Source organism: Mirounga angustirostris, unplaced genomic scaffold (assembly GCF_029215605.1).
Source record: "Mirounga angustirostris isolate CCGP_5_RB_7025 unplaced genomic scaffold, mMirAng1.0.hap1 SCAF_1, whole genome shotgun sequence".
Lineage (NCBI taxonomy): Eukaryota > Metazoa > Chordata > Mammalia > Carnivora > Phocidae > Mirounga > Mirounga angustirostris.
Genome location: NW_026991709.1, coordinates 136794689 through 136821271, shown reverse-complemented (window position 1 = coordinate 136821271; position 26583 = coordinate 136794689). Strand labels below are relative to the sequence as shown.

The 26583-nt window shown below is 36.7% G+C and overlaps 1 protein-coding gene across 1 annotated transcript in view; it reads right to left on the bottom strand.

Moving 5' to 3' along the window:
• UBE2E2 (ubiquitin conjugating enzyme E2 E2) overlaps window positions 1-26583 on the bottom strand; it is a 373034-nt gene that overhangs the window by 75195 nt on the left and 271256 nt on the right. The window contains exon 4 of the mRNA XM_045903879.3: window positions 11314-11446. Within this exon, the coding sequence (XP_045759835.1) occupies window positions 11314-11446 (133 nt within the window). The remainder of the gene's footprint in view (window positions 1-11313; window positions 11447-26583) is intronic.

Here is a 26583-nt window from a genome sequence, read left to right as displayed (position 1 = left end):
TCCAATCCCCAAACACCGAGCACATAATGGAAAAGAGAAAATGTGAGTTTTGTTAATCTTTTCAATTATCAGTCTTTCCCTTGGGAAACCCGTTCTGGAAATTTCTAGCTCCAAAACCTCAGTTTTAGTTTAAAATTGCATATTTCTGTGGGTGAGGTCATTTATTCTAGAGTTTTAATCCCCAAACCTGTATCTTTAGTTCACATCACTCACTTGAATTCTGGATCTGTAAAGCTGCTCAATGAACATTTCCCATTCAAAGGTCCTATAGGTTCCTCATAGGAAACATGTCCCCCCTACCTGTTCTGGCCTTGGTTACTCAGAGCAGAAACTGGAGAATTCTTATAGATGTCTTTAATCAGTTGCCAGTGGATACCAATACTACTGCTAAAATAGTGCTTCTCTAAACAAACAAAAAGCAGAATCAGACTTCTAGATACAGAAAACAAACTGATGGTTTGCAGAGGGAAGAGGTCTGGGGGATAGGTAAGATGGGTGAAGGGGAGATTAAGATACAGTCTTACAGTTATGAAATGAATAAGCCACGGGAATAACGGCACAGCACAGGGAATGTAAGAGCATTGTATGGTGACAGATGGTAGCTACACTTGTGGTGAGCATACCATCCTGTATAAAGAAGCTGAATCACTAAACTGTACACCTGAAACTAACATAACATTGTGTGTCAACTATACTCAAATAAAAAAAAAATACTGCTTTTCAACCACAGGTGACCTCCCTAGGGCCTCAAGAGGACATCTGACAATATCTGGAGACATTTCTGTTTGTCACAAATTGGGGGGCTGAGAGTGGGGGAGAAAGCCTACTATTGGCACTTAGTGAGTAGAGGCCAGGGATGCTCCCTACATTGCAAAGAATATCCCTCCACAAGAGTGAATTATCTTGCCCAAAATATCAATTAGGCTGAGACTGAGAAATCTTGTTCTATCATTTCTTGAATGTAAATTCTACAAGAAGAGGCATTTCTATACGTTCAGTATCTGGATCGTGCATGGTACACACATATTTACTGAATAAAGGAATAAAAAAAAAGAATTCATATACCATTCCCCTTGTCTTTATCCCCAAAGCAAAGTCTTCACTCTTTTCTAGCCTGGACTATTGTATTAGCCCTTGCCTGTTCTCCTTGGGCTGTATCTTATAGATCTTCATATATCAAGGCCTAGGGAGCAGTAAGGGCGCAATAAATTTTTGCTTTAAAAATTAGCCTTAACATAGACATTTTATTTTTTTAAAAGATTTTATTTATTTATTTGACAAAGAAAGAGAGATAGCAAGAGAGGGAACACAAGCAGGGGGAGTGGGAGAGGGAGAAGCAGGCTTCCCGCTGAGCAGGGAGCCCGATGCGGGGCTCGATCCCAGGACGCTGGGATCATGACCTGAGCCGAAGGCAGATGCTTAACGACTGAGCCACCCAGGTGCCCCAACACAGACATTTTAAAAAGCAACTAAGAACTTAAAGGAATTTTTGGAAGTTTCTGCTAACATACTAATACCATAAGAAAAATGTATCTGATTGCTTAGAATAATTATAACTGTATGAATTAGTGTAGCTATCTGATGCTAGGTCTATTTTGTTCATAATCTTCAACTTTTGTATGACTTTGTTCCTCCTTATTTTCTACAGGGGAAGACCTACACAATACTTGCAAAAGGCCAGTTGATAATATCTTTCCCCTAATGCAGTGACAAGCCATGATTACATACTGACTATGATCCTGGCCAACTGAGAACATTCCTTTCTTCCTGCCTAATTTTTCCTTGGACCTGCTTAAGCAAATCTCTAAGAGGCTGCTATCTTATCAAGAGACCAGACCCAACTTCATGGAAAAAAAAAAAAATCAAGGACACTTGATCATTTGCCATAAAGGAGTTGATACCTGGCAGGTAGTCTTAAAAATTAACCCAGACCTCCCCATTCTATGCAACCTTGAACAAAACAGCGTTACATATAGCTATCCAAACAAGTAATACCTTTGAATAAAGTAGAGTACCATTTCCCCACCTCATGTCTCAAGCGGATGATAGAAAATAATTTGTTTTAAAATTTACAGACACTTAATCAACACAAGCTGTCTGTTCTATGTCTTTATCTGTTCTCATCAGGGGCTCTCTTCTACAAGGTTAAGAAAATTGCAAATTTGAAGCATCTTCTGGCTCAGCTGTGCGGAAGTTTCCCTCTTCACAAGACTATTCCTTTAATACTGCTTTATTATCCCTGAACTTTCTGTGACTCGTGGTATTTCTCTCAGAGTTCCTACTGTTGCCCATTTTCTGGGAATAGTGGATCCCTGTCCTTCGACGTTTGGTTGGGATCCTGAAGATTTCATTCTGAAGCCACCTGACCCTTCTCTCTGCAGAAAACCCTTGTGAGGGGAGAGCATCACTTGTCTAAATCTGGGAACCTTTCTTTGGAGAATTCACCTCTCTCTGAGAAGTGAGTTGCCATCTTCCCCTGGCTGTGAAGTAAGAAAGCTCCTCATTTTCTCAACATCTGAATGTCTCACTCCAATTTCCTTTGTTCATTGACCCCCCCTCCCCACCCCGCAGAAAAACATCCGTTGTGAAGTAATGTACGTCTGCCCAATCCTTTCAGTTATGCTGACAGTAATATCAACAAATACCAACTCCCATTCGGAGTGAGGTCACAGAGAAAGGAACTCCAGAGTATGAAGGAACACTGTAAAACACTTGTTTGAGATCCCCACTTCTACTGCAAGACTCTGAGAGGGGTGTGTGAATACATTACCAGAGAGGTTGATTATATACCGACTCCATCAAAGCTTGGGCAAAGGTTGATCCAACCCAAATAGATTAAGATGTCTCTTGAGCAATAAACATTTCAGGGAAAACAATGACAAATTAAAGGTCTTTCTCCAAAGTCTGGGACTGCACTAGACTACAGAAAACTAGAGAGAGGGATCTTCATAAAATATGATCAAATTGAACTTCCTGTCAGCCAAATGGCTGATTCCCTTTTAGCTTATCGGCATATTTAGTTTGGTTTAGAACAAATAAAGTTGGTATTTCTTGCCTTGAAAACAAACAAATAAAATACAGTCCTTCTTAGTAAATTCTTAAATTGGTGATAGTTGGGGGTTGTGGTTGGATACACAAATGGATACAATGTGATCTATTTTTACTGATCACATTCATTTTGAAATTTCACACAACATTAAATTATAGCAGGGTATTTTAAAATGGTTTATCACAAAGGAGAAAAGACTAAAAAAGAAATCTTACTGACTCATGGAGATACAAGTAATACTATAGCCCAGTCATGACACTGAGGATGCAAGGCTGTTTTGACAGTAATTAAGTGTGAAAGTGACCTGTGAAATGGGAAGTAACTTCTCTTTTGTTTAGGGCTAACAAAATCCAGAAATCAGTTATTTACTGTTCAACACAGAATTAATACCTCAGTATCTGTGAAGTAGGAATACGTTGGAGAAAAGCACCAGGTGCCTTTGGAAAGAGGATCCTTGCCAAATCTGAAAGATAGGCACTTGAAATCTCCCCCTGCCATTCTTTTCTCCTTGTATCATCAATTTCATCTCCCTCCCAAAAAGCCTGGTTTAGAGAAAGATCTGAAATAATTAACTTATACCAGAGTGTAAAATCTAAGTACAGGTGCTCCTTCTTCAGGGACATGAGCAATTTCAATCTTCTCCACAATTGAGGAACGAATGGTTCAATTTAGAACTGGGTTTGGTTTCCAGTTTTGCTACCTACCTTCTATGTGACCCGTGGACCACTTAACCTCCACGAGCCTCAGTTTTCTAGTCTACAAATGGGGGGTGATGGTAGTAATGAATACTGTCTTTATGTCAAAGTCGTATGGATTAAATTAACTCAACATCTTTTTACTGAATGCCTACTGAATTGCCAGGCACTGTTATAGGTGCCAGGAATTTAGGAGTGACATCAAGATAGACAAAGTCCCTATTCTCACGGAGTTTACATGCTAACCGAAGAAAGGGAAACATAATAAACCCTTAGACAGAGAAATATATTATGCCAGGAGGGAGAAGTGCTATGGAGAAAAATCAAGTATGGTGGCTGTGATGGGGAACTTTATGGGGAGCAGAAGGTGGTTAGGAGTTGTCACACCAGAGATTCTCTAAAAAGGTAACATTTGAGCAGACACACCTGAAGGGAAAAATGGAGTGAGCCACGAGAATTTTAGGCAGAGGAAAACAATGAAAGCAGAAGGAAGAGCAAATGGAAAGTCTCTGTGGAAGGAACATGCTTAGAGTACCTGAGTCAAGAGTGACAGTGATTTTGAAAATATATTGTGAACAGGGTTTTGCGTGTTTTTATTCAGTGAGCTGGGAACCGTTGAAAAGCTTTAGGCAAAGAATGGACGTATCTGACTTATATTATAAAAGGACCATTTGGTATAGGGGTGTATACTGCAGAACGGATAAGGCAGAAGCAGAAGACAAGACAGGAGACTTCCATAATAATTTGGGGAAAGGGAGCAGTTGATGGTGGCTTGGGCCAGAGTGTTCGTTACTAGGGAGGGGTGATGAGAAATGGTTAGATTCTAGGTTCATTTTGAATATTTATCTTGAGCCAGTGAACCTGGGTCTGGCTAGGCTGTGCAAGTTTTTAACTTTAGCCACTAGAAAAATGGAATTCTCATGTATTGAGAGGGGGAAGCCTGCAGGAGCTGGTTTGGCAGGAGTGGGATGGGGTTGCACAATCAACAGTTCATTTTTGGACCAATTAAGTTTGAGGAGACTGTTGGGTGTTAAAATGGAGATGCCAAAAAGGCAATTCAATAAGTATGAAAGCACTTAATCTACAGCCAGGCTTCATATGAATGTATGAACTCAGGTTAAACAAGTTAATTCATGTTACTCCAGGACAACTGTGTACTCTACCCCCAAGGCAGAGCAAATGAGTGAGAAGTTGCGTTTACACATGCAAACCACTGCTCTTTCTGAAAATCCTGAGACATGTCATCAACTTTCATCTTTGAGCAACAGCAGAAATAGAAACAACAATAAAAACAAGTAAATAATAACAACCTAATTCGGATAAAAAGAACTCCTTGTTGAACTTTAGTTACAGATGTCTCTCTGGCATTTAAATGCTGAATATCACTGCTTACTGTAATTAGCTTTTTTATTCATGATTAGCCTTGACCTGTCAATTTAAGGTTAAAATCTAATGAGGATAATAAAATAAAAATTTTGAAAATCTGATGGCCCTAAATTACCTATTTCACCGTCTGAAAGCAAGTTAAGACCTTTCCTATTTAATGACATTTCATTAGTAAGCAATTCACGGTTAGATTTTATAAAAAAATAAAACAAAACCATAAAACATAAAATATACTATTCTGAAGTGATCTCTAAGATTTATTTTTAAATCTATCTAATAAAATTTGTAATGAAAAAACAAACTATATTAAATAAGCTTTTGGATATTAATATTAGAGCTTTCTTTTTCTCACACAAATACTTCTACATATGTATGTTAAGTTTTTAAACATTTTAGGCACAAATGTTATTATTCCTTTTTGGAAAATGCCTACTGGCATATACCATCTTGTCATTACCAAAGAAAATAATGTTTTCCAGTAATAGATATGAACAATGAGAGCAGGTTTGACTTGTACGTGGGCTGCCTGTAATACTAAAATAACAAACATATTTCATTTTCCTACCTAACTACTCTTAAATCTGTTTAAAATGCCCACTTAATGGGCACCTGGGTGGCTCAGTCGGTTAAGTATCTGCCTTGGCTCACATCATGATCCTGGGGTCCTGGGATCAATCCCCATGTCAGGCTCCCTGCTCAGCGGGGAGCCTGCTTCTCCCCCTCCCTCTATCCCTCTCCCCAGCTCGTGCATGCAGGCTCTCTTCTCCCCCCACAAATAAATGAATAAAATCTTAAAAAAAAAAAAAAAAAAAAGCTCAGTAATTTGTTTATAAACTATCTAGATCCACAGGCAGAAAAAGCTGAATTATGAATAGGCTACCTCTATGCATTTCTACTGTAAAAACAAAGATCTACCTGTTACCTAATGTGACTTAGTTTGCATGTACGTCATTAGAATCTCTGAGACACAAAATAGCAGATCCCAGTGTCACAATATTTTCAAAGTGTTTTTAGTAGAAAAAATAACATATAAATAAAACATATTCTATTATTTTGCTTCTGATTTTTTTCAAGTATGCTTACTAATTTTATTTGGTGTGTAACTTTCTAAGAAAAAACAATTTCATATTATTCACAAGAAGAGAAATAACTGGGACAATGGTATATGTGAAAACTTCCACATCTCGTTGGTAGTCATATAAATATAAATTAAAGCAACCATGAAATATTACTTTTCATCTACTGGGTTGGCAAAGATTAAAAAGGACTAGAATCCTCAGAGCTGAGCAGAGTGAAGGGAAGTACTGTATTATCACTATGTTGATGGCCATGATGTCAACTGATAAACTTTTCTGGAGGGCAACTTGTCAACCTTTAACAACACTCTACAAGTATGTATAAACCCATCTACTCAGAAGTTCCATGTCAACACATTTAGCCTCAGGAAATAATTATGCAAGTATACAAAATATGTAATTAAAAGGATGTTCATCACATCACTGATAACAAAAATACTGGCAATAGCTTATGTCCAATAATAGGAAATTAAATTTGGTATATTTACACAATGGAATACTGTGGAACCTCAATAATTCTAATGCAGTTATATGTTTATTGGAAAATAAAGAGTAGTGTTGGGTGAAAATAGAATATTAGGGAAAAAGTAATTCTAAAACCAGGGGGAATATGGCCCAGTATTTATGTATATTATTCGTGTGTATGCATACAGTATATTTTAACACAGAGAACAAAATCTCAAAAGAAGGGCACCTGGGTGGCTCAGTTGGTTAAGTGACTGCCTTTGGCTCAGGTCATGATCCTGGAGTCCCAGGATCTCGTCCCGCATCAGGCTCCCTGCTTGGCGGGGAGTCTGCTTCTCCCTCTGACCCTCCTCCTTCTCATGCTCTCTTTCATTCTCTCTCTCAGATAAATAAATAAAATCTTAAAAAAAAAAAAAAATCTCAAAAGAGATAGACAAAATGGCATGAATAATTAATTTTGGGGTTAGGATTATAAGTAATTAAAAATTTTCCTTTTTGTTTATCTCCAATTACTTTTTATTCTATCACAAATATGTAGATTTTGTAGAGTTAAAAACATTAAAGTATTGGGGTGCCTGGGTGGCTCAGTCGTTAAGCATCTGCCTTCGGATCAGGTCGTGGCCCCAGAGTCCTGGGATTAAGCCCCGCATAGGGCTCCCTGCTCAGCAGGAAGCCTGCTTCTCCCTCTCCCCCTGCTTGTGTTCCCTCTCTCGCTATGTCTTCCTCTGTCAAATAAATAAATCTTAAAAAAACCCCAAAACATTAAAATATTTACACATTAAACTTAGAAAAAAGTGTAGGTTTTGAGCACAGGAGTAATTATCTGTAATATGAATAAGAATATGTAATCCCCAAAAAGATATAAAGCAATTTCTACTTTACAAATAAATAGATATTTGAATTAGAACACTAAAATATCTATCAACACTGAAAGAAATACAGTATCAAAAAACTTTGGGATATACCAGTAATTTATTATGCTTTTGTTTTTTGGCCATAATATGTTACTCCTAGACAATTTCATTAAATGAATATTTTCCCTGAGAAATAATATTATCATTGATGGTTAAATATTCACCTGAAGACCTGGCATCAGATACTTTAGACACAGTTAACAATGTCATACAAATACAACTCCTGTAGATTTAGTAAAAAGAGGCATAAACATATTGATTATATAAGAAAATCAATGTGCTAAGAATTGTACTAAGATACAGCACTTGCAAGTATAACAAGTACTTGACCTATTTAAAACTAGTATACTAAATTTAGTGAACATTACATACTCAATTAAAAATTGTTTTCCTTGCCTTATTAAAATTTAGATGAATTTTGGAAGAAATTATTGGAATAGTTCATCTGATTTTGAAAAATTAGCTAGTGGAGTGTGGGATATTCAAACTAATGAAGTCCTATTCCCAAAAAGTTCCTATGGCTTGAAGAGACATCCAAATCACTTCACTGACATTTACGTGATATATTGGAGCACTACATATTTATTTACTTTTTCACATTTTAAGTCATAGAGGTTTATTTATTGATATTTTTAAACTGATAAACGTGGTGAAATGGTTTATATGTTAAATTATTTAATCTGAGCATGACAGCATTTAAAATCCTCACTAAGGATTCCAAGTGTAAGAGTTTGGGAAAAGTCATCTCAGTTTTGGTATAGGGGTGTACCCATTATGCTATACACTAATTTTATGGTATGGATATCTGATAACCATTAGATAGCCAATCAAATGTATTTGTGAACCTCTGGTCTCACCAATAATTCTAACACCTACTGTTATCCAGGTTCATTCTTCAGAGCACTGGGAAATGTTTCATTAAAATATGTGGCTAAGGTTGAGGAAAAGGACGAGGGTAACAGAGAAAAAAACAAAACAAAAACAGGACAATTCTAAATGCAGCCTATTTAGAATAATAGGAGATTAGAAAGGCACAGACATGGTACTTCAAAAGTATTAATAAAAAATGCCTTTGTTTTAGTTAACAGCTTCCAAGACACTCACAAACTTTCCCCCACTTAGAAGAGCATATCTGCCTACAAAATTTGGCTTCTAAAATTGATAAATTAGGTGGTGATTATTTGCTTTCAAAAACTTCCCGCAGGTTTCTAATAAATGTGCGTTTAAATTGTGATTTGAGTTACCAAAATTAAACTTTTCCTTTGTCCTAAGAGATTGTTTATTCAAATTCATTCAGTGGAGGAACTTATTTTTTTCTGGAACTATTCCTGACAGGTACTAATTCTGCTTTTTTTTAAACAGAAATATTGGCCAGTATTTACTCTGAGTAAAAGGAAGCCCACTGTCTCATACATAGAGCTATTCAAAAGCACACTATGCCTCTGTGGGTCAGATTTTCCTCATAAGAATTAACAACTACTTCCCAGTAACTGACACCCTCCTACTTCTATTTTTGTTCCATCCAGCCATCCAAAAATAAGGCCTAAATCCTAACCCACACCATAGTTCCTAAAACATCCGAGAACAGATATCACATTCCTCCTACGTCCTATTCTTACTAGCGAACATCTCCAGGTTAACGGTGTATAATTCAGTGGAAAGTACATGGTCTGTGAAGTCGGAAATCAGTAAATTCTTGGTTCTCTATTATTGGAAACCTCTCTAAGCCTCATTTAAGTTTTCTCATCTGTGAAAGGGAAAACCCAAGCCTTAGTAGGGTGTTTTAGAAAAGAAATGAGTTGGCACAACTGATATCCACTGTAGTGTTTTACCCAGTGAAGAAGTTCAAGAATGTAGATGACTCTCTCCCCAGTTTATTCTTGTTTGTTCTCAAAACGAAGAACTTAGGGGTGACTGAGGCACTCCAGATATAGTGTGAATGGTTCAGAGTTCCAAGGATTGTACTCCTAAAAATGTTTCCTTAAGGCTTCAAGAACCTTAAGTTCCCACAGAATTGTAGTCAGCCAAAAGCCCACAAATTTTATTTATATGAAAATAAAGTAGGTTTCTCCTTCATGCATCATCATTTCTTTCTGATTGTCACTGAACACATTTAGCTATGTTAAATTCCATCTTGTTTTGGACCATCCTTTCAGTCCATTGAGGCCTTTTTGGAAACTGAGTTATTCTATCTAATCTATTAGAGCTCCCTTCTAGTTTTAATCTACACATTTCTGTCATGCAGAACTTGGATAAGCCCACACATTTTCTGAGATGTGTATTTCAGATGTACAGAGCAGCCTATTCCAAACTCACAAGCAGCACCAACTGCCTGATCTGAATGGTCCCTCCCCTTCCCCACTCTGTATTTCCTTTACTGAAGAGGCTGTCAGAGATAGGTCCTCACATCACTAGCAGTGCAGTTAGTACTCCAGGTGATTTATGGGCTGGTCCCAAGTAGAATGAAAGACAAAAGGTTCCCATCCAGTGAAAGGAGAAAATAAATATTAGATGTACTATGGCTTCATCCCTGAAAACCAACTTAATGCAGGTATGGGTGATCACCAGTGCCACCAGCTCTGTCAGCTTGGGTAAAATGTACCATGTAATGTGGAAAGGAACATGGGCTTTGGAGTCAGACTTCCTGGGTTCAAATACTGACACTACTATTTGCTTGCTGTGTAATGCTGGGAAAGTTACTTAGTTTCTCCGTGCCTTGCTTTCTTCTTTGGTAAAATTATAGTTATTGCTTTTGCTTTCGTAACAAAACAATATCCAAGCGTCGGAAAGGAAGGAAGAAAGGAAGAGAGGGGGACAAAAGAGAGGGAGGGTAAGAGGGAGGGAGGGGACTTACAGAAATTCATGCTAAAGGTATAGTCCTATTTTTGCTTTTCTAAAACTGTCCCTTCCAACCTACAACCCAAGCAAGTTTTATTTCCCTCTGCACTGCGAGGTTAAAGTCAGGCCAAATGAGAATTTTTTCTTGGTGGCCAATGCAGAGAGTCACTGTCCTTAGGGTCTTTTCCCTTCCAAAGTGGAGAATAAATTTAAACTCATCAAATGACTGAATTACAGGCAGTAGAAAGGAATGCAAAGAATTCTTAAAGTATATAATCTTGTTTTAAATAAGTGTAAATTCCCCTATGGTTCATTAATTAGTCATTTATAATCAACTTTTACAAATACTTTTTCACTAAATGTTCTTGGCATCACTCTTAAGTCTTTGTAGGTCACACTTTCCCTCCTAGTGCATGTATACTTCATGTGAACAGCCGAACCGTGGAGGCATCAACACTCCATAGCTGGTGCCCTGAGACCTGCCTTAGTGCTGGCTCCCTCCGCATTTAGTCTGGCTCCTGGGCTTGGCTCTGGCTCCAGCTTCAGCCAAGTCTGGTTTTCTGGGTTGCAGGGCTAGTGTAGGCCCATTCTCCCTCACCTAGCTCCACCCATAATGGGCTGTTTTATGTTCCATTACAACATAAACCACAGAAAGGAGACACTGAGAAAGGATGAGAAAAAGCAATGAAATATGAGTAAGGGGATGGGGTAGGGAAATAGCCTATAATTTTCCACATTCTGTTTCCTTTTACATACAATTAGCCCTGGGAAGTTGTCTATGTTAACAGAATAGACATGCATTCCTAGATATGTATATTTAAGAATATGTATATGTATATACATATACAACAATACATATTGCTAAAAATGGATGAACACTTCATACTGACCTTAGGGGGTTTAAACGGATAGTCTGGTGAAAAGGTAATGTCAAGAAAGAACACCCCTCCTTCATAGACAGATCCTGGGGGTCCCAATATAGTTGACCTCCATTCATAAATGTTGTCTCCTTTGGGTCCAGCACTGAAATAAGACATACAAATGAAATGTGCTTAGAGATTATGTAAACCCTGGAATTTAAAAAATTCTATTTATGGTAACAATAAATTGAGCAATTCCACAAAAACATAACAAATCAGGTAATTCTATATGATGATTCATTTGTCAATATCATCAATACTCTATAAAGAAAAGATGTTGGTATTACTTAAAAAACAGAACAAGGAAGATTCTGTCTTGCCATTCACAACTCTATACCTACTGAACAAAAGATTCCTAGGACCAAAGACCAGAGGAAGGAGCACAAATATTTAATAAAGCATGAAATTATTTGTGAGATCCTGAAAAAGATGATAACAGTCATAGGGTGAAAGAGACAAATTTCGAAGACAGAGGGGCCATTAGAGAAAAAAAGTGTAATAAAAAGTAGTCTAATTCCTTTGTTAACAACTGAGAATACAAATGAGGCTCATGGATATCAGTAAATGCTCATCATTCATAAAACTCAGCTCAAGTATCATATCCCATCTCAAGCTTCCTCTTTTCTCTTTCCAGCCAAAGAATCTCTGTCCCCTCAACCCCCATGTATCATAAATAGTGTGGTCTATAGAAAACAAGATGTATTATTTCATTTTATAACCATGTTTTTAATTAAAAATTTTTTTTAGAGTAAGATCTTTGCCCAATATGGGGCTTGAACTCGCAACCCCAAGATCAAGAATCACATGCTCTATCAACTGAGCTGGCCAGGAATCCCCTATAACTGTTTTTAAGTGTTTACTTTTCTGTCCCTCCCTAAAAGTTCCCTGAGGAATAGATTTTTGCTTTGTCTTAGGGCCTAGTAAGTACATGTTTGTTTGATGATGATGGATTAATAGGAAAGCAAGTGAAGCCACATGACTACTAGTAGTAAACATCTGTCTCTGAGTCTCAGACAAACTCACTGAGGAAAATAAGGCCCACATGAGTCAACTGAATTATAATCTCTCAAGTGAACAGAAGGGCAAATAAGATTATAATTTAGCTTTTCAGTGTTTTTTTGCTATATCAAGCTAATACCTGCATCTAATAGCCATAAATTACCCTTATACCCTATAGCAAAGTGGGCAGCCCTTTGGGGAAGATTTTATTGTCAACAAAAATTTAGCTACTACTCTTATTTTGAAATTAGTTTATATCTACAAAAACCTCACTGTTAAGCAGTATATCAAAAAAGCATGCATCTTAACTAAGTTGGGATATATTCTGGGAATGCAAGGATAGTTTAATAATAGAAAATTATTAATGTAATTTACCTAAGAGATTAAAGTTGAAAAAAATGGATAATCTCAATGGGTGCAGGAAAAGCACTCAATAGGCTTAATAATAGCCATTCATGATAATAAAAATTTTTTTAGCAAAACTGGAATAGATGGAAACTTCTTTAACCTGATAAATAGCATTTACCAAAAAACTACCAGCAACTAATATATTCAGTGACAAAATATCAAAAGCACACCCTTTAAAATTGAAGAACAATATAAGGATGCCCACTATATGTACTTCTAATCATTCGTGCACTAGTAATCATATTCATCAAGGTATGAAAGACACAAGGAAGGAAAAAACAAAAGGTATAGATTGGGATGGAAAAAATAAAACTGTGAGCATTTGCAGAATTTATGTACACAGAAAAATCTATACACAATTTATTAAACTTAATAAAAGAGTTTACAAAGTGGTTAGATTTAAGATCAACATAAAAAATCAACTGCATTTCAACACACCAACAAAATTAGAAAATATATTTTAAAATATTTTTATAGTATTAAAAATAACAAAAAACCTATGAATAAATTTCATAAAAATATATAAGATTTTAATGGAGGAAATTATAAAATTTATTGAAATACAAAGAGAATTAAATAAATGGAGAGAGATACCAAGTTTATGAGTAGGGAGACCCAGCATCCTACAGATGTCAATTTTCCCCAAATTGATCCAATGCAATTCCATTCAAAAGTCTAACAGTTATGTAAAAAAATGAAACTTGACAACTTGATTCTAAAATGTGTTTGGAAGCTCAAAGAAATCCCTCAAACTTTTCCACATACTTACACGAATCTGATATATGTCAGAAGTAATGGGGCTAAGAAAACAGTTTTTGTATATGGCAAATAGAGAAACTGGATTTCTACTTCAATAAACATACAAACCTTTGTTGTAGATGGATTAAGCACGTCAATGCAAAAGTCGGAAGTTTTAGAGGTTGCCTAAAGAGACTGACAAGCCACAAACCAGGAAAGATGTTTGGATCACATAAAACTGACACAATTCTAGTGTCCAGAGTATACGAATTCCTATGAATCAATAAGAAAAAGACTAGCAATCCCTTAGAAAAGACATAAATAGGCATTTCCAGAAAGAAGAAACATAAATGGCCAAAAGACGTATGAAAAATATCCAATCTCATTAAAATCAGGGAAATGAAACTTAAAATTAGAGTTCAATATTATTTTACACAATGTATAGGCAAAGATAAATGCGTGACAAAACCAAGTGCTGATGAGGATGTGGAAAAACAAGAACTATACATTGCTGAAGAGTGTTCAATCACTTTGGGTAAGAATGTGGACTTATTTAGTTAAGCTGAATCTATATACTCCTATATTACAACATTTCAATTGCACTCCTAGGTACATACCCCAGAGAAACTTTTACACCTGTGCACCAGAAAACATATACAAGAATGTTCATGGAAGCACTATTTTTAATAGGAAAACTGGAAACAATACAAATGTCTACTGACAGAAAAAGGAATAAATTTACCCAAAGGAATACAACACAACAGTGAAAACATACTGATTAACATGGATAAATCTTAAAAGTGTCATATTGAATAAAAAAGCAAGTCTAAAGGAATATATACAGTATGATACTATTTTCACCAAGTTTGAAAACAAGCAAACAAGAAAATACATTGTTGAGGACACAAACATATATGATAAGCAAGAAAATGAATGAGAACAAAGCTCAAAAGAGTGTTTCCTGGGTAGAATCAGATGGTGGAGTAGCACACAGGAGCTTCAATGGTTCTGGTGATGTTCCACTTTTCAGTATATATGGTGGATTCAGGAGTTACCTGTTTTACTATAGGTCTCATAACTTATTTATGTGTTAGATATGTTCTTATATATGTACCAAGTTTTCACATTAAGAACAATGATGTCCCAAAAGTCTACTAAAATGCTATATGAGGAAAGCAAGTTTGCAGCATATGTACAGTGTGATCTTATTATATAAACTAGAAATATAAAATAGTATTTTATATTGTTTATGGATACATATCTATGTCAAAGTCTTTGAAGAAATGAACTGGAAAGATAGGCCTAAATTCATGACAGTGGTTGTGCAGGGAACAGGAGAAAAGAGGAATAGGGTGATGGGATAGCTCTGAAGATAGGGAACGAAGAAAAGTTCAATTTTATCTCTAGTTTTGATCTCTCTTATTTAAAAAGGATGAAGTAAAAAAAAAAATCATAGCCAAGTTTATTGCAAAGTGCTGAAATATACTGAGAAGCAGAGCAAGGGGCCAGAGTATAACATTCCTGCTGCATGTTCCTCTCGACCTAACCTTTCCTGAAGCTGACAGTGAGGTACAGACAGAATACAGTCAGATGACAACAAAGCTTTGGCAACAATAGCCCCTTGTTGCCAGACAAACTCACTTATTCAGATGAATAATACACATGGTTACGCCCTGAGCTATAATTAGACCCAATATGAATAGATAAGTTTATCAAAAGGAAGAACTTAAAAGTAGAGTAAATTATAGGTTTGTAGTTACAACATTACTTCAAGGTAGATGAAGAAATTTAATTTAAAAAATACACACAGTGAGAACACGGCTATGAAACAATGTGCATAGACATGTTTCCCAAATACCAAGATATAATTTCTCTGAGTCACTTTGAGAAATTTTAAGATGACCTTCCAAGAATGGTCATCACAGTTAATTATATAATTTAGGCTGAGAAGTCACCAAATAGTGCCACCAAGGAAGGGACTCAGAAATAGAAGTCAAGAGATATCTCACAAAAGCAGGCAATGCCTGTAAATTATTTACATTCAATTAGTGCTCGTTTTAAATTTTATTTGGCTCTCAGTGAGAAAACCATATTTTATTAGTTCTCTGAAATCAGTCACCTATCTATCTTGTTATCAACAATGGATTAAATAACACAGCTAACATCACTCTGAGTTGGTTTATTTTTAATTTTTTTAATTTTTTTTAAAGATTTAATTTATTTATTTATTTGACAGAGAGACACAGCGAGAGAGGGAACACAAGCAGAGAGGGAGAAGCAGGCTTCCCCGCAGTGCAGGGAGCCCGATGTGGGGCTCGATCCCAGGACCCTGGGATCACGACCTGAGCCGAAGGCAGACACTTAAAGACTGAGCCACCCAGGCGCCCCTCTGAGTTGGTTTATACTGTCCAAATGCGCCTTTAAAAAAAAATACTAGTAGTAACAAACTATCTTGAACACAGACTGGTGTTTTAAAATGCATCTAAAACTTATAATACTTCTCTAATATATACAGATTAAGTCTCAGCAGTCTGGCCTCCTCTATCATCTTACAAGGGGCATGTCTACACCACTTGCGGTTCCAAAGCTTAGAGCAGTGGTTCCTGAACTACACAGCCCTTTGTCCCACTCCCATTTTGATATGTTTCAGTTGAGAAATCCTGGAATAAAAGCACAGAATTGTGTTGTACAATACAGTAGCCATGTGGCTACTGAGCACTTGAAATGTGGCTACTTATTCACATATGCTGTAACTGTAAAATATATACCGAATTTCAATGACAATGCAAAGGAAAGTAAAATACATCACTACTTTTTGTTAATTACATGTTGAAATAATAGTATTTGAGATACACTGAACTAAAAAGATATTAAAACTTACCACCTATTTCTTTTTATTTTTTAATGTGGCTCCTAGAAAATTTAAAATTACACAAGTGGCTCATATTGTATTTCTGTTAGACAATACTGTTCTAGAGCAGTGCTGTCTAATAAAACTTTCTGTGATAATGAACATGTTTTAGTTCTTATCCTTATTCGGTATGGTAATCACTAGCCACACGTGGCCTTCAGGCACTTGAAATGGAGCTGGTGAGAATGAGGAAGTGGATTTTCAATTTCATTTGATTTTAATGAATTTAAATCTAAATAGCTCCATGTAGCTAGTGGTCACATATATTGGGCAATAGAGATCTAGTAGCTCCAGTAGCCCATACTGACCAAATGAGTTTTTTTTAATTTTAATTTTTATTTATTTATTTATTTTTAAAGATTTTATTTATTTATTTGAGCCAGAGAGAATGAGATAGAGAGTACATGAGAAGGGGGAGGGTCAGAGGGAGAAGCAGGCTCCCTGCCAAGCAGGGAGCCCGATGCGGGACTCGATCCCGGGACTCCAGGATCATGACCTGAGCCGAAGGCAGTCGCTCAACCAACTGAGCCACCCAGGCGCCCGAGTTTTTTTTTTTTTTTTTTTTTTAATATGTCAGAATTATTTGGATTTATATAAAACAGAAGAATGAGCTTTTATATACTTTGGACCAAAAAAGTGAGAAGCCGAAGCTGCAGACCATCTTATATTTTCAATGATCACTTCCCCCTTAAGCTGACCAAATAAAAGTTAGTGCCGCAGACACGGGCACTATAGAACGATGATGAAGAACATGACTGGACTCTAAGCCAGACTTGCTTTTCTGAATCCTAGTCCTACCATGTAAGGCCTGTAGAGCCCTGGGTGAATATGTAATCTCCCCATATAATCTTTCAGTGTCTTAGTTTCCTCATCTACAAAATGAGGCAATTACAGCATGAACCTTGTGGAGTAAGTGAAGTTTTAGGAGAGCTTGGAAAATGGGGCCTGTAGTGGCTCAAATAGTATGCTTCCAAATGTCTGCTGCTATTCTAGGTGTTGTTACGCTTTGTGGATGATACAGAAATTCACCAACACACTCAAAAGATTAATTGCCTGGGGATTTTATAAGAAGGGTTTCAAGATCCCCGGACTAGAAAACAGGCTACCAAGACCCAGACATTAATAATCATTTTCACTACCACCATTATCACCATCATCATCCTGCAATCTAATCTTAGGGTATGTATTTAGATAGGGCAGAACTTTGGAAACCATCAGAAATCAAAGCTGCCACTTCCAGGAAATCCAATTTTGCATTGAATGGAATGTTTATTTAACATCAGGATTTTTAGGTATGTGGTTATTTAGCAATGTTTTCTTACTTGCAGTATTCTTAATGATCAATACCCTTAATTTTATTTTCAGATTTTATTTTTTAAAGAAGAAAGATAAACACAGCTAACAGTTACATTTCAAAATAAAATGCAATTAGATAAATCTATTAAAATGCAAATATCAGTTAGAAAATTACAAATTAGTTGTAACCAAAGTTGCCGCTTGGAGAAATTCTGTTAGAGAATCAACCTTGTAAACTGTGTTCAGCTTTTTTTTTTTTTTTTTTAAAGATTTTATTTATTTGACAGACAGAGAGACAGCGAGAGAGGGAACACAAGCAGGGGGAGTGGGAGAGGGAGAAGCAGGCTTCCCGCCGAGCAGGGAGCCCGATGCGGGGCTCGATCCCAGGACCCTGGGACCATGACCTGAGCCGAAGGCAGACGCTCAATGACTGAGCCACCCAGGCGCCCCTGTGTTCAGCTTTCTATGCTGCTGCCTACAGTGGATGAACACTTCTACACATATGAAATATTACACATGTACAATAAAAATGCTGAAAAGGACTAAGCACTCACTGTGTCTTTATTTAAGATCCTAAGATGTTTTAAATACATCTGAATACTTTCAATGTGCTGTGCCACCGCTGTGACTCTAAGACCAAGAGTTTTTGGCTGTGCCTGCTGCCTTTTCATTTAACATCGACTCTAAGATAGAAAAAGAGTAAGGCAGCTCAGGCAATGTAGGGATCTTGGCTCCAAAGGACAAGAAACGTGCCTTTGTAGAGAATCTCTGATGTGCCAACAATAACCTGAAATTGATGGGGACAGAATAGTGAAGAGAAGACAGTACGAGGGATTTCTCAGGAGCTCTGGAAATCTCTGCTTATCTGTCAGATTCCACATAGCTGAATTCATCCCTTTCAGTGATGAGCACAATGTTCACAGGCAAATGACATGCTGCACATATGTCCAAAGTCCCTTTGAGAGTGAACAGCTGCAGGAATCTTGAGCTTTCTGCTTATAACACAATAATGTGTGTTTCTCTAATGTCAAACTGGAAGGAAAGAATAGTCCCATCCTTTAAAAAAATACAAAAGCAAGGCCAGACCAGTTACAGATAAGGACAGTAGGAAAAGCAGCTAAAGAGGGGAAATACCACCACTATATGAATGAAATGAGAAAAAACATGTGGAAGTGGGGAGATGCAAGGGGGAAAATGTTTTCAGACTTTTCTCAAGGCCATGAGCTGACCTAATTGTTGCTAAATCCAACAGTGCCTTTTGTTTTCATTTTATTGAAACTGTAGCTTCTACTCCCTGATTCCTAAAAAACTCTCTTCCCCAGGTATCTCTCCAAGAGTCTCTCTCTACACTTTAGGGTAACTTCTCCAATTCTTTTGTCCTCTTCAGTAACATCTCTTCAATGTCTGCTTTCCTAGGGGTTCTACCCTCAGTTACCTTGTTTCTTCATCTTCATTCTAGGTATGTTATTATCTGCCTCTGACAACCTATCTAACACTGATGGAACCTCTAACCGGGCAGGAAACCCAAGAGTCATCCTTGACTATGCTTCCTTCCTCCTTCTCTTCTCTTAATTCCCCAAAGTCTACAGAAGCTATCTCTATAATCTGTCTACTGGCTGCATTAGCTCTCACTTAGTTGGCACCAACATGCTATTTCCCTACCTCCAGTCTTGCTTTCCTTCAATCCATCCACCAAACTGCAGTTGGGCAATTTCCAGAAAATCCTTTAAATGGGATCTTCTGTTTTTCTGCTTTCTCTGACTTCTTAATACCTTCAAGATCAGGCCCAAATTCCTTTGAAGCATACAAAGTCTTTCAAAAAGATCTGCCTCCAGCTGACCTCTCTGGCCTCATCCCTTGCCACTCCCCTTTCCTCCAGCTCCATTCTCCAGTCATATTGGACCTACTTATAAAACTTTCAAGGGAGCTGGACTTTTTTTTTTGTCTCCTGGCTTTGGATAAGATTCTCTGTAGGTCTGACCATTCTATTTGTCCTTTAGGCCTCAATTTAGCTACATTCTCCTTGGGGACATCTCCTTTACCCTCAAAGGCTAAGTACTCCTTTGGAAGTGGTAACATCCTATGTATACACAGCATTATAAAGTCATTTATGGGACCTTTAATACTTGGAAAAGAAGAAATCTTAAGAAACAGCATTATTTGGGTCATAGGAAAAAAAGAATTCATTCTGATAGTGAAAAAAAAAAAAATCCCCTATAGCTAAGAGGGTATTGAGAAAATAGGCCAGGATTATAGCTCTTGAGAGGGCAAATGAAGAATGGTATTTCATAAACTCCTGAGGTCTCCTATATTTGTATGTAGTAATTTTTTTTTTTTTGAAGACCAGTAACACCAAAGTCTACCACATTTTAAGAGATTAGGATACAACAGTGGTGATAGAAAAGATCCCTTTTGTATACTAAGTTCTAAGCAGAACTGAATGATTAATATTTTCTCCTTCATATATTTTTCTTTCCAGTTCTTAGCAGTCTGGTCCTTATTCTTGACATATTTCAAGAAAAAGAATTATTTTATACTTTTTATCAATGAGTGCTTAATTAAGGAGAAGGATCTCTGTCCTCAATCACACTTTCCAGATTTGAGATGTGAAAAACAAAACAAAACAAAACAAGATTTCAGTTGACTGTAGATATCTTTTACCAAATTGTACTTTAAAGTCACTACTGTTATATAATTTGTATCCATGTTAAGAGGGTCAACAACCTAGCAGAGACGAAAAAACTGGAGAAAAACAGGTTTTTAAACAAAATAAAATTAGCTTAATAATCACAGTACTTCCTTTTCCCAGGGAAGGCAGTAGCTAATAAGATAGCGTCCTTAGTGAGTAAAACTAGCCCTCTGTAAGTTACTGAGAAACAATGACTGACTCAGTGACTTGATGACACCTTAGGCTTCTTTCTATATTATGTGTATGGTATGTGGGTGGGTGGCTGTGTGTATTTTATTTTCCCAATGTGTGATATATTGCAGTGAGTATGCAACTGCGCAACAGACTTAAAATTTTAAGACATAGCTGTATGAAATAATGAGCAAGGAGAAACAGAGAAATTGAGAAGCAGGAAGGAAGACCACAGGGAAAAACTGCCTATGGTTCCTTTTCCTCTCAAGCTGCATTTTTATAAGACACATTCACTTATAAGGACAAAGACAGTCACAGTCAAAAAGAACCAAATCTTATTTTATATATGTGGGTTGTTAGAAATAAGGTTACAATTATAAAGACTTGGGAGAACATCTAGTTCAACTTTTCTTTGTAACACAGAAGAAGCAGAAGCATTAGAACTGGACTGGAGGGTGCCTGGGTGGCTCAGATGGTTAAGCGTCTGCCTTCGGCTCAGGTCATGATCTCAGGGTCCTGGGATCGAGTCCCGCATCGGGCTTCCTGCTCAGCGGGGAGCCTGCTTCTCCCTCTGCCTCTCTCTCTCTCTGTCTCTTATGAATAAATAAATAAAATCTTTAAAAAAAAAAAAAAAAAAAGAACTGGACTGGAATTTCACTGAGTTAGACAACTAGGCATAAAATCAATCTTAAAATACTTAAATTACTGAATTATTACTTAAAATACTGAATGATAGGATTTTTAATCCTTTAGTTAGCTGAAAGGATTCTAGAAATAAGTTAATCAAGTTGTTTGCAGCCTTTTTTTTTTTTTCTTTTTCAACATCTCCTCTTCTTTTAGAAAAAATTACCTCCTTCAGAAGTGATTCTTGGCATGTCTTTGGTGGGGGATGATAATTCCAAAAAATGAAAAAGCTCCTCTCCCACTGAAAATCATTTCTATCAAAGCCTTCATTTCAAAACTGGTAAGTTTCTACAAAGTGAAGTGCTTTGCTCAAGACCACACCCATAGAAGAAAACCTGAGCCCTCTGATCCTAAGGAGAGGCTCTTACTGTTTTACAACCACTATCAACTTAGAAAGGAAGACTCAACTGGAAAAACTATATAGTTACCATTATGATGAACTGCCCGGTGTAAGACAGGAGACCAGAGATTGACACTAACACCTGGGTTTTCTTTTATCTTTTTATCCTGGGCACGTTTCAAGGACTAGATTTAGGTTTGGTGAAAAGCCATTTTTATTTTAGCTACCCAATTCTTCTTCTTCTTCTTTTTTTTTTTTTTTAGCTTTTCAAACTAGAAATACTGATCTTATGCTACTCTTTCCATTTCTTTAGCAAGCATACCACTTCTTGCAACTGCTTTTGTTGCCCACCTCCCACCCTGATGCTTGTGCCTTTTCTCTATTCTGCATAAGAGATGAAAGGTCGCAAGGTACTCAGGATTTCCAGGGCTAGCCTCTCTTATCTGCACTGTAAGAACAATACCGGCATGTGAGCTAGCCAATGTAGCAGGTAATATTTCTTTATTATTTAAAATTTTGCCCCATGCACATGTTAGATAGGAAGGCTGTACAGCTTTAACATGTCTATTGATCTTATCTGCAGGTTAAATAAGCTTTTGACAAGAGTGTAAGCCACTGTTGCCCTACACAGTTCTGAGGAAGCCAAATCCTTCCCAAAATTCTTTAGTTCTCAAAAATGTTACTATTCACAGAGGGCAGAATGTAAAGTTCCCTGGTATCATTCCAAATGCAGCTTTATTGTTTTCTAACATTTATAATACTGTGTCAAAGTAAAAATTCCATTTGAAAGTTACCAAGGGGCAGATCTTAGCGACAGTTAACTATTCCTAGTATAGTTAAGGTTTATCTGTTTATTTGTATAGAGTTATTATCAAGGCAATTTGTTTTCCAAGTAGATTAAATACCTCCAATATACTCAATACACTTTTCATTGGCTGAGAACATTTTTTGTTTTTGTATAGGAAAATGGTAAACAATAATTTCTTCCTATGCCTAATTTATTCCCCAAAATACTGGCTGCGGTATCCTACAACCTGCATTTTTCTTTGTATCCCCGACATTGCTATCTGGCTCCAAGACCCACCATCACCGTTCTCTTCCAGCAGGTCAACTAAAAGGTCAATGGCAAAAGCAAACCGCACACACAGATACACAGTAAATGTCTGTTGAAAAATAATAAATAACCATCTTTTGTAAAACACTAGGCTATTAGTATAATAGTAAAGACAGTGGGCTTCAGATCAAGACAGCCAGGGGTTGTCCTGGCTCTGCCACTAACCGTGTGAATGAAAGCAAGTTATTTAGTCTCCTACTGTTCCTTTGCTTTTGAAAGGATGGCTCCCTCATAGAGTTGATGTGAGCATTAAATGAATTAATACATATAAACAGCTTAAAATAGTGCCTGGCCCATAGTAAGGGTTATAAAATTTATGCCATTAATATTATCAGGTAAGTGAGAAACTAGTAGGGCTGAATCAGGGTCCTGAAGCTCACCTCATCCTTTACTCCTGGACCCAAGACATGGAAATAAATTTAGGGGGTCTGACTTCCCTTTTCTGGACCTGCTGTATGACACCGTGTATACTAATGTCTCTGTCTCTCATGCTTCTCCCTACTCAATACTGAGCTCATGAAAGAAAGTGACAAGTGACTGCTAAGTCCCATCTTTCTTGGTTAATAATTCAGTAAAGAATAACTTCAGTTTTACATGTTCCATCCTATAACAACATCTTGAGACTGCACCAAGTCCAAATTCTCAGATGCTGTATAATAGTGGCTTTAAAATTCATTCTCTAGAGGCACCTGGGTGGCTCAGTCATTAAGCGTCTGCCTTCGGCTCAGGTCATGCTCCCAGGGTCCTGGGATTGAGCCCCGCATCGGGCTCCCTGCTCTGCGGGAAGCCTACTTCTCCCTCTCCCACTCCCCCTGCTTGTGTTCCCTCTCTCGCTGTATCTCTAGATATCTCAAATAAGTAAATGAAATCTTAAAAAAAATAAAATAAAAGGGAAGCAAATGAAAGGCTCTAGCAACATTTCGTTCCTCACAGTAACTGGAGGGGTGGAGCTATGACAGCACTTTCATATTGCCTAGTTGTCTAAGAACATTATGCTCTTGCTTTCATGAGAGATTTTGCAGTCTGCCCCTGTAAAACACTTATAGAAGTGACTCCCAGCACTCAACTTAGTGATTTAATATTATACAAAGTTCATTAGTCATGGTATCTACATCATTTTCTACAAAAGCTATTACCTTTCTGATTTCAGCCATTGCCTTCTCTCTCTGTAAGCAAAACACAGATTTTGCTGAAGATCTGCTATTTAAGAACCACCCATTTGTAGTATCCCGTAATAATTCCTGTCAGTGTAGGCTATCTTTGAGGGATTTAGTGGTTTTTGCTTTTTGCAGTGCTATAATGGTGGAAATAACTTATACTGCCCATCCCCATCTTACAGTGCCTGCTAATACGTAGGGTTGTTGGCTGCCAAGCAGATTTAATTTACCCACTTCTCAGCTTGCATTAACCTTTGAATAAAAAAGCACAGCTGAGGCTGCTGTAAGAAACAAACCCAGGAATGAATAATTAAAAACACCTCTTCAGCCTTGGAAAGACCAATTCCTAACATTTGGGGAGATTTAATTGTGACTGAAGCATTAAAAAGGCTAACTGTATTCTTTATAAACTGAAACAAATGCTAAGGACATAGTGTGACTACAATATATGTAGTATATGAAAAGCAAAGCTCTGAAAGCACCCAGTAATCAATTCAAATGAAAAAAGTAAGAGTAGTCTGATTCTAAAGAAAAACAATTACTCCTGAAGATGGTCACTCGTATTGTCTATATACAGAAAAAACTGCTACTACTTATAAAAAGCTATTATACATCTGATACAGGTGGACTGGCTGGAATAGCATTTGAAGGGATAGACATGTTACAGCTGAAACAAAAGATTGAGAATAGAACAGATTACAGGAAATCCCTATCTTCTTTGAATCTGTCAAGTGCTTATGACAGCTGGGATTCTTCTTTGCTTTTGATGGATTTAATTTTCCGTTGGGAACCCAAATCTAATGTAGCTGTCATATTATTTGTTAAGATCACTAAACAGTCATTACTATTTTATATACTTGCTAATACACTGTTAATATCTAATATCATATTTGAACCAAAGAGTACCCTCTTTAGCTATAAACAATTATCTGTTTCTAGACCTTCACCAAAGGGCAGGACATCTCCCTAAATCAAGGAGGACAGTTTCCTCCCATTACTTACTTTAAAGTATGTATGTTTAATTCTTCAAGTTAGGAAATTTTTCTTGCACTTAATTATATTTTGCTAAATTTAAGGTCTTTTCCTTTACCTCTGTTCAAAAAACCATTATTGTCAGTGCCCTTCTCCTATAGACCTTTTAATTACTGGGAATTAGGAAGGTAGAAGGAATTTTGTGGCTTTTAAAATGGCTTTAGTTTCATTTATGCTTCTTTTGGTTCTCTGAATCTTCTCTCATTTTTGGTCTATCTAACTAAAGATGACTTTTTGTACATAACAGGTAAAAGGGTGACCAAATGAGAACAGAATTGGATTTGCTATTTTGGTATAGACCAGCTTCTCATTTGGGAGAACAAGAATACTATTTTTTTGTTCTTGTAGGTTATATTCTTAATATTTTCCTGTATCACATCAATTTTTGATATAAGAAAAGTGTTGGCTTATACTGAACTTGTTTCCTGCTGGGATTGAAAATTTTACAGTTCTATTTGTAGTCACCACTGGAAAACAGTTCTCACTACTCTGGTTTCTTCTGAATGTCCCTATATTCTTGCTACCACCCTCAAATTGTCAGATATTTGTTTCAGTTTCCTTCGGTATTCAGTCTATTGTATTTTTCTCAGAGTTAGCCATTTTCTAACACTTGGTTTCATTCCAGCCCCAGCAAAATAAATGATCCCTATCCCTGGTTTCCCATAGGCCATGACTTCTGTCTCCGTGACAGCACTAACCTAGGCTATGTTGTTCTCAGCCTTCAGCAGACTGGAGTCCCTTGGGGGCAGGTACTATGTCTTACTCACCCTTGCATCCTTGTCAGCTACAATGGTATCTGGAACCCAGTACCTAAAAGAGCATTTTTGGATTCAATGTGATTTCACAAAGAATTGACACTTTTTTTTTTTTAATTTCTCCAAGAAGGACTTTGTTTTTTCTTTTTTTTTTTTTAAAAACAAACAAAAAAAAATGAAAAGGAAAAAAAATTTTTAATTAACATATAATGTATTATTTGTTTCAGGGGTCCAAGTCTGTGATTCATCAGTCTTACACAATTCATAGTGCTCACCAAGGAATTGACACTTTTAACAGTGACCAAAAAGGGTTGAGGGCAGAGTAGATACTTAATAAACATATGGTTAACTTTTGGGAGGGGATGGGATTATATTTTATTTTAAACCTTTTAATTTTAAATAAATTTTAAATCTATAGTAACATTGCAAAGGTAAATAGTATAGTCCTCATATACCTTATAGCCAGTTTCCTCTATTATTAACATTTTACATTAGTATGGTACATTTGTCAAAAGTAATGAGTCAAGATTGATATATTATTATTATTAAAGTCCTTAGTTTATTTAGATTTCCTTAGTTTTTATCTAATGTCCTTTTTCTGTTCCAGGATTCCATCCAGGATACCATATTGTTTAGTAGTTGTGCCTTTTTATGCTCCATTCTTTTTTTTTTTAAATACAGGCATACCTCATTTTATTATGCTTTGCTTTATAGCACTTTGCAGATACTACATTTTTTACAAATTTAAGGTCTCAAGTTAGTCAGCACCATTTTTTCCAATGGCATGTGCTCACTTCGTGTCTGAGTCACATTTTGGTAATTTTCCCAATATTTCAAACTTTCCCATTATTATTATATTTGTTATAGTGATCAGTGCTCTTTGATATTACTATTTTAGTTGTTTCGGGAGCACCATGACCACACCCATATGAGACAACACACTTAA